This window comes from Lucilia cuprina, chromosome 4 (genome assembly GCF_022045245.1).
Source record: "Lucilia cuprina isolate Lc7/37 chromosome 4, ASM2204524v1, whole genome shotgun sequence".
Lineage (NCBI taxonomy): Eukaryota > Metazoa > Arthropoda > Insecta > Diptera > Calliphoridae > Lucilia > Lucilia cuprina.
The window spans coordinates 10258662-10268875 of NC_060952.1; the positions used below are offsets into that span (position 1 = coordinate 10258662).

Sequence of the window (10214 nt, forward strand, 5' to 3'; positions counted from 1 at the left end):
TTAACAAAACATGTTAAAACATACATATAAATACATCACAATTATAATTATTATTTTTTTAATACGCTCTTATTCATTTATAAAAATTATTAATAATACAACATAAAATTAAATATAAACCTAAAAGGACAGAAACATTGCCAGCAACATTGTTTCAATGCTATTATTAAAATATTATGTAAAGCTTTAATGCCGCAATTAGTTTCCAAATTTGTAGTTATAAATCCTGTTTTAGTGCAAGTTTTACCTTGTATTTTCAAGGATATATATATATATATTTAATGCATATCGTTTATTGTTTGATTCATTGTGAATTTTATGTAATAGTTATTATTTAAAGTTTCAACCCTAGCAATAATAAACATAATTAAATAAACGATTAAAATATGAGTTAATTTTCAAAATGCCAAAAGTTTTTAATTTTGTTTAAATAAAATTGTATTAGTTCCAATTCTAGCATTTTCATACCCTACACCACAGAGGAGTTCGTTGGTACTGATGATTGTAACAGCCAAAAATATTGGTCGTATACCCAGCTTAAAGTATGCAAATTGGTTCAGAATCATTATTTATCTATGTCCTCCCGCCTGTTTGTTTACGTCCTTTGACCCAAGGACGAAGCCTATTGAAAACAGTTAAAATCGGTTCATTCTTTCAGTTAGCTTTAACCGTACGATAAAATATAACCAGACATTAATATATTGGGAGTAATCAGTTAGTTAGTTAGTTAGTTAGTTAGTTAGTTAGTTAGTTAGTTAGTTAGTTAGTTAGTTAGTTAGTTAGTTAGTTGGTTGGTTGGTTAGTTAGTTAGTTAGATAGTTAGATAGTTAGTTACTTAGTAATTAGTTAGTATTTAGTTAGTTAGTTAGTTAGTTTGTTAGTTAGTTAGTTAGTTAGTTAGTTAGTTAGTTGGTAAGTTAGTTAGTTAGTTAACAGTAAAATAACTTTAATGCAAGATGTCCAGTCAAATTCTGTGTTTGAAATTATTTGTACTAACAAAATAAATTATTATAATATTAATAATTAATTATTTAAGTAACTAATTGTAAGCGAAAGTGGTACATACTTGCATCCAATGTCAACACAGTTTCAAATCAATGAGTTTAAATTCTATTAAAAACAAGAGATAAACGTTTTCCTAACTTATTACAAAGCCATATAAAGACATACATATTTTATAATTTTTGGATAGAAAAAAACTTTATAAAAAACACGTTTAACAAATATCAGTAATAAATAAAAATTATTTTGTATAAAATTATAACTAATTAGTAATCGATTATTAAAGTATTCGTGATACGACTTGCAACCTTAAACAAATAGTAAATGTTTCCCCTTTTATATTTGAAAAGAAAAAAAATTAAAAAAACATGGCCTGTTTGACTGTCATCAGCATGAAAAGTCAAAAACGTCAAGTTATTTGAAATTAAAAACGTAGTTATCAGGCCTAAAGGTTTCGGTTTCATTGTTTGCAAAAAAAAATTTTTTTGATGAACAAAAATGTAAACTGCCTCTAATAACAATAATAATAATACTATGGATGGTGGTGATGATGATGTATGTATGTAAGTATGTCGTGATTACCAAATGTAAAATAATAAAAATAACAACATCACTTTACACGAAAACAATACGAATATGAAATATTCAAAACATTTACATATTTATTTCTTATTTGTTTTACTTCTGGAACACATTTTGTTATTGTTGTTGTTGTTGTTGTTTTTAAAATAATATTAACTTCTTTATTTACAAAACAAAGTCAAAAGTTGTAAAAAATCATATACAACAACAAAAAGTTGAATTTTGATTTCATTTGCGCATGCGCACAAGCCTTAGAAAAAAGCAACTAGCATCATGCAGAAAAAAGAGTAGAAAAAAACACCGGTTGTTGGAAAAAAAGACAATTGTTTTTTGTTTACTATTGTTTTGAATATTTGTTAAAATTTTTGTTGCTAGTACGGCTGTGCACATTGCTTAGCAACATGTTGATAAACATTTTGTGAATAACTTTAAAATTAAAGAAACAATAAAAACTTAAAAACCAAACCTTATGAAAAGCAGACAAACTCATAAACAACATATGCGGCTGCTGCTTTAAAACTTAAATAATACAAAAGAAATAATATACAAATTTTAAGCAAAAAAATATAAATAAAGAAACAAAAAATCTTTATTATTTCATGATTTTGTATGTATGAATTTTTTTGTGGATTTTTTTTTTCGTCTTCCACTACTGCCTCATTTCAGGGAAGTACCATACCAAGCGCACTCTCAGTCTGCAACGAACATTCAAACGGTCGAGTTGTTTTAAACGGTTAATTTCAAAATAAAATATATTTTGAATACTTTTAACAAATTTCAATATTTTTTCTCTAAGTGGTTGGTAACGTTTTCGGTTGCTACATTTTTAACTAACAAAAAACTAATATTATTAAATAATATTTTTTAGTAAAACAAACAAAAAATGCAAATAGTGAATATACAGCAGCACATAATTGATAATTAAATTATAACGATTTTTATGCTCAAAACTTTCATACAGTTATGATACAGTTTTTCAATTGAATTAATTATTGTTAATACATGTGCATTTATTTATGTTATAAAAAATTAAATATTTTTTTTAATATTTGTTATTCTAGGTAAAACTAATTTAATTGATTATTTAGCACAAGTGAAAAAGTAACTTTATTAATATTGTGGATTAAAGTTTAATTAAAAACTAATTTTACTTTGGATATTTTCGTAAATATGCAGTTGGTAAGTTAAACATAATTTATATTAAAAATACTAAACTAAATAATATTTAAAATAATACTTAATTATAATAACAAAATGTGTTGCACGTACAACATTGGACTGAAACAAAAAAAATATACATTTTACCTCAACCATGAAAAATATTATGCAACAAAAGTTATAACTTTAAAATGCAAATTTGAATAAGTATTTCAAAGCTAAATCTACCCTTTAAAAAATATTAATTAAAAATTGTAAAGTTTTAAGCCAAGATCTTGTCAATAATAAAAAAATTGTTAAATTAAACAACTCCAAAATGGACACAACGAATTCCGAATATTTAAGGGAGACGTATAATATTGAAAATTGATCATAATTTTTTACAGAAAATTCATCAAACAAGTTTCTATTGAAAACTATTTTTAAACAAAACTGATGAAACAACTTTCCACAAATAACTAATCAATTTTTTGTAAAGAAAACAACCAAAAAAAGTTTTCTCTAAAAAACTGATCAAACAATTCTCCATAAAAAAGTGAACTGTAACAATTTTCAACAAAAGTGATTAAACAATTTTTTAAAGAAAACATATCACACTCTATTTTATAGAACACTGAATAGAAAACTGATTAAACAATTTTTATAGAAAGCATATCAAACAATTGTGATCACACAATTACATGTACAATCTTACAATTTTCAAATGTTCTTTAGAAAACCCACACTTTTTCTATAGAAAACTTATCACACGCATTGCTATATAAAATTCAAATAATTAGCTTTAGAAAACTACTGAAAAATGTTTGTATAAAAAACTGATCAAACAATTTTCTAAAGAAAACAAATCACATTTTATTCTACAGAACAAAGATCACACTGATTAAACACTTTTCTATAGAAAACTGATCGCACAATTTTCTATAGAAAACTGATCGCCCAATTTTCTATAGAAAACTGATCGCCCAATTTTCTATAGAAAACTGATCGTATAATTTTCTATAGAAAACTGATCACACACTTTTCTATAGAAAACTGATCACACACTTTTCTATAGAAAACTGATCACACACTTTTCTATAGAAAACTGATCACACACTTTTCTATAGAAAACTGATCACACACTTTTCTATAGAAAACTGATCACACACTTTTCTATAGAAAACTGATCACACACTTTTCTATAGAAAACTGATCACACACTTTTCTATAGAAAACTAATCACACACTTTTCTATAGACTACTTATTACAAATTTTTCTAAAGAAAACTGATCTTGCACTTTTCTTTAGAAAACTGATCGCTAAATCTTAGAGTTTTGTTTTTGTAGAATACCACATATCACTTTTTATAAATTATTTATCAAAAACGTAAAACTCAGAGGGTGACTTTTTTCAATTTAAAGAATTTGATTTAATAAATATTTATAACAATGAAAGTAAACTATCGACTTAAAAAAATCTAAATTATATTTTAGTAAATTAGTTATAGAGAATATGTATAAACTTAACGAAACTAATCAATTCATTTATTCAATCAGTTAGAGATTAGAGGATGCTAAATTTAGCATCCTCTATAAACAAACTAGTTAGAAATAAATAATTTAATCAAATTTTATGCATGTCTATTAATTTAAGACTATTATTTCCTGAACTATTCCACAGTCAACCAGTCAACACAAAATATTAGTTCATTTGTATTTATCTTATCTATCTTTCAATAACTTTGCACCTTAAAACTTTTGAACTCATAAAAATACAAACATTTTATACACAAACACTGTTGGTATGTCTATAAATAAAAGAATTGGTAATAAAATCTATTTATGGGTTAAGGTAAAAACATAAACAATAATAATAAATACAAATAAAAATAATAACTATTATACTTTTTTAAATTTACGAAATGGACTTGTCACACGCTTAAAAATCACCATGATGATGATGTTTAAAAATAAACGGAAATTATCTACAATAAACATTTAATGAAATGAACATAAAAAGAAGACTCTTAAACATAAATCAAATTTACTCCCACAATTAATGGTCAATTTTAAGCAAAAATTTAAAACCCATCAGCTAAAGTAAAGTTTTTTTGCGTTTGAACTTTAAACACAAAACTATTCACAATAGGTTTAATAAAATTAAAAAAAAAATATTGATGTTTAACATAAATTGGTTATAAAAAAACTTTTACTTGAAAAAATTAAAATAATTAATTATAAGTAAATAAACATTAATCAAGCCATGAGATAAATGATGGAATAATTAAAATGACACTAATGAAAGTGAATTAAAATGAAATTTTATTAAAAATCATGCACTGCATCAATCTTAAAGGTTTTCTTTGGGTGTTGGCAAAAAAATAAATAATAATAAAGAAGTCTGGGAAAATACCAAATAAATAATTTGGGTTATATTTGAAAGGTTTAACAAATATAATTGCAACTTTGTTATTATTGTATTTTAACTATTGAAAAGTACATATTAACAGTATAATTTTATTAATATGCATCACAGTAGGGCACCGGAATTTCAATAATTACTATATTTTATAATTACTATATTTAATTTTTTGAAGTAGTTTGATCATCATAAAGGTAATAAAGTTTAGTATTTTTTTTATACTACGGAAAACTGATCTATAAAATTGTGTGATCAGTTTTCTAAAGAAAATTTTGTGATTAGTTTCCTTAATAGTATAATTAGATCCCTGTAGAAAATTATTTGATCAGTTTTCTTTAGAAAATTGTGTGATCAGTTTTCTATAGAAAATTTTTTGATCAGTGTTCTATAGAAAATTGTTTGATTAGTTTTCTATAGAATATTACGTGATTAATTTTTTTTTTTAAGAAAAATTGTAAACAGTGCTCAGATTTCTATGCGATCAGTTTTCTATAGAAAATTGTGTGCTCAGTTTTCTATAGAAAATTGAGTGATCAGTTTTCCTTAGAAAATTGTGTGATCAGTTTTCTTTAGAAAATTGTGTGATCAGTTTTCTATAGAAAATTGTGTGATCAGTTTTCTATAGAAAATTGTGTGATCAGTTTTCTATAGAAAATTGTGTGATCAGTTTTCTATAGAAAATTGTGTGATCAGTTTTCTATAGAAAATTGTGTGATCAGTTTTCTATAGAAAATTGTGTGATCAGTTTTCTATAGAAAATTGTGTGATCAGTTTTCTATAGAAAATTGTGTGATCACTTTTCTATAGAAAATTGTGTGATCACTTTTCTATAGAAAATTGTGTGATCAGTTTTCTATAGAAAATTGTGTGATCACTTTTCTATAGAAAATTGTGTGATCAGTTTTCTATAGAAAATTGTGTGATCAGTTTTCTATAGAAAATTGTTTGATCAGTTTTCTATAGAAAATAGTTTGATCAGTTTTCTTTAGAAAATAGTTTGATCAGTTTTCTTTAGAAAATTATGTTATTAATTTTTTAAGAAAAATATACAAATATACAAAAGTGTGTAATCAGTTTCCTATAAAAAGTATTGTTTTCAAACATTTTCTATAGAAAGCTGATCTTAAACTTTTTGCATTTTTTTTATAGAAAAGTCACATAATATTTTTTAAAAATTGTATGCTGAATTTACGATTTTATTAGCTAAGTTTTTTTTATAAAATGATCGCTCAGTTCTCTATAAAAAAAAGTGATAAAAATAATTTGTATGAAAAATAAATAATATCACAATTTTCTACCGATCGTCATAATCCCAAATGACCACATTACATCAACAATAAAATTAATTATTTTTAAATTAATTAAATAAAGCTCAACATTTTTCAGTTTCTTTTGACAAGCGCAATTATTCGCATACCCTTTTATTTATACCATACGTCAACATTAAACTTTTGTCATGTAATGTATATTAAAATAGGTCAACGCAGGCTTTAAAATAAAAGAAATATATTGGAAAAATTTAAAAAATTGTGAATGTTTTTATCATGACGAAAGTTACTTAACATTTTTTTTAACGTATTTACCTCTTATGTATTACAAACTTATGCATACTCATGCGTTTATCTTTAAAGTTGTTAAACTGGAAAGGATTCATTCATTAATAAAATGCAACAATATTGTTAATAAAAAAAATATGTATACAAGTACTTATGAAAACAAATCTACACATATTTTAAATATCAGGTGTATATATATATGTACGTAAAGATTTTTTATTAAAATATATTTACTGCACTGCGCTTTGTTTTTATGTACTTATCTCATGATGCTTGCAGAAAGATGGTCATAATTAAAATTGTATATAAATTTTTGTGGCTAAAATGATAAAGATGATGATCTTTGGAGGAAATTTTTTTTTAAAGAAAACTTTTTGATTTTTTTTATTATTTCCACTTTTTTACTTATTTTTTAATTGTTTACATAACATGTTTTCTTTGTGTTTATATGGTTGCTACTAGAAGTAATGAAACTGATTTTCTTTGTAAAAAAAAATAACTAATATATTTTATAAAGATAACATTTTTTAGAAACGTGAATTTTTGTGCACTAAAAGTGAGCATTCGCACAATTCTGTCTGGAAAATTAACTGATCGACAGTTTTCTAAAAAAAAAAACTGACCAAATATGTAATGTTCAATGAAAACTTATCGATTTTCTTTAGATAATTGTGCGTTCAGTTTTCTTAAAAAAACATAAATACTTATTTCCTTTAGGAAGCGGATCGCACAATTTTCTAATGAAAATCAATAAGTTTTTTAGAGCATATAGAAAAGTGTGTGACTGAACGTAACAATATTTGTAGAAAGTTTTATGATAAATAGAAAATGTTAGAAAACATATCACATAACTTTCTATAGTAAACTGATCACATAATATTAAAATAAAATTGTATGATTAGTTAACAATTTTGATCGCTGAGTTTTTTTTAAATAATAATGATATTGATATATTAGAAAATGAATTTATAATTTAAGAAAGGGACATTCTAATTCCGAAATGAATTAATCATTCATTTGGTATATGTTTCATTTGGACCTTTGGCCGTGCGCAGGAATTTCAAATATTTGGAATACCAATTTCGCTAAATTAGGCGAAATACATGGATTCTTGAAATTTTAATTACGTAACACTATTAATCAATTTAGTTTTAAAGAAAACTGATCATAAAATTGCCCATATAAAACTGATCTCAAAATTGCTCATATAAAACTGATCGAAAAAATTTCAGTTTTTCTGTCGAAAACTGATCGCAACATTTTCTATAAAAATCTTATCGCACAATTTTTTAAAATAACAAATCTTAAAATGTTCTATAAGAAAGTGACAGTAAAATTTTCTACATAAAACTAATCGCAAAATTTTTCCATATCACACTTATTGAATCTGTAGAAAACTGACTTTGGACTTCTTAATACTTTTCCAATATTTAAGTCATTTGGTTAAAGTCGTTAATTAAGAAACATAAAAAAGAATTCTTATTGACATTTCATTATGAATCAACCTTGTCCCAGCTAATTTTACAAATATATGAAAACTATACAGAAATTAGTTTTATTAAATAAATATTCGGCAATTAAATGTAAATTAATAAACGAACAAAAATGAATAAACCTAAAAATTCCAATAATATTTTTATATAAACAAAAACCATTGTGTAAATAAAAAGAAACTTAAGAAAAATATATTTGTATGAATTTGAGAAAGAAAGAAAAAAACTCCAAAGATTACAGCCAGACAATACACAGCATAAATCTTAGAAAAAAATAGCTTTCGTGTTTTCTTGTCGGTTTCATTGATGGATAGATGTACTTTTTGAGGTATACATGTACCTAAATGCAATGTCAATGGCATTACATGACTATGAAAATTGAAGTTTCACTTTAAAAATACACATAATCTTCCCCCTTTGAAGGCAGACGAAACATTGTAACATTAAGTTATTGACAAAAAAAAATTCAAAACAAAATAAATAAAGAAAAGAAAAAAATCAACTTCCACCAACTTAAATGCACAACGAAAAACCGGCAAAAATTTTGTTTGTAATGAAACTGTTTGCTGCCACTTTTTTTCCTTAACTATGACTCTATTTTCATATAAACTTTAAAATGTGCAAAAGAAGCTGTTGCTGAGGATGAGCTGTTGCTTTTTTTCATGTTGATTAACTATTTTTTTTTTTTTTGCTGTTGTTGGGTAAAGATCATGATATTGATGTTGATATTAGACAAGTTGTTGTTTTTGCTGCTATGATGTAAAACTGTTAAGATATTATTATAAAATTTTGTTACCAGTTTATATTATGATGGATTATTTATGAGGTAATGCTTCATTCGCCATGTAGCTCGTGGTAATAATTCGCATGTTAAAGCACCAAACATTTTGGTCATAAAAAGGGAAAATATTTTTTGGTTGATTTTAATTTAATATTTTTGAGAAATTTTTTAATTTTGTTAAATAATCAAGTGAAAAGATTTTATAATTTAAGGCCAAAAATTCTTTTATTGTTAAGCAAGACTTAAGCAACAAACTTCTTTGTTTCGAAACAAAACAAAAGACTTAAGAAACAAACATATATTATTTTGTTAGTCTGACAGTTTTATTGTTGTTATGTATGAATTTTTTTATTCTTTGTTAGTTTTAAACGTTTTATTATTATTTTTCCACGTTTAACACTTAAAAAAAATTGTTTTATTTAAGTGGCTGCCTGTGTGTGACAAGAAGATGGTACGGTAGCATTATATTCGTATTATTTTCATTAATTTTAGATCTTAACAACTCTATTCCAGATGTAGCTTTAGTTAACAAGGTTTTTAGTTACCATTCATTTATACTCGAACAATAGAGCGCCTCTCCAAAAAAAAACCTAATATATTATAATAAGCCCATGTTAACTGGTGGCTGTCTAACTTTAGTGTATTATTAAAGTGTGAAATGAACAAAACATTTTTTTATTGTTTAATAGTTTTAATTAAATTAAGATAAATATGTAATTGGCCTTTAAAAGTAGCTTCACGACATTTGTGTTACAAAAGAAAACTTAAGCGAAAATTTTAGCATATAAATTAGTAACGCCCTTCAAAGTATTATATTTTAATTATAAAATGTTAGGGTTATTAAAATTTGACATAAATTTCATGTTGTAAAACTAAGCAGATTTTAAAAATACCTAAAACACTTTATAAATTGCTTTCATAACCATAAAAACTTAAATCTGTTCGATCATTAAATTTAGAAAAGTATTTAACAGCTAAGAAAAACTCTTAAATATACTCGCTAGTAGGTTAACATTGATGGTCGAACTGTCATTCCTGTTAAAATCAAAACATCTGAACAGCAGAAGTCTTATCTCGGATATTAACTATATATAGACTATAGACTAGACTATAGACTAGACTATAGTCTAGATTATAAACTAGACTATAGAATAGACCGTAGACTAGACTCTAGACTAGACTCTAGACTAGACTCTAGACTAGACTATAGACTAGACTCTAGACTAGACTATAGACTAGAC

General features: G+C 24.7%; 1 protein-coding gene across 3 annotated transcripts in view; it reads left to right on the forward strand.

Moving 5' to 3' along the window:
• The first annotated feature begins 2246 nt into the window (after nucleotides 1-2246).
• Nucleotides 2247-10214, forward strand: part of LOC111680998 (putative mediator of RNA polymerase II transcription subunit 12) — a 23567-nt gene continuing 15599 nt past the window's right edge. For 2 of the 3 annotated variants that reach the window (XM_046949443.1, XM_046949445.1), the window contains exons 1-2: nucleotides 2247-2382; nucleotides 2646-2763. In XM_046949443.1, coding sequence (XP_046805399.1) covers nucleotides 2755-2763 — 9 coding nt within the window. In that variant the 5' untranslated portion in view covers nucleotides 2247-2382; nucleotides 2646-2754. Of the gene's footprint in view, nucleotides 2387-2645; nucleotides 2764-10214 lie in introns of all 3 variants that reach the window. The other variant, XM_046949444.1, reaches the window with a different exon arrangement.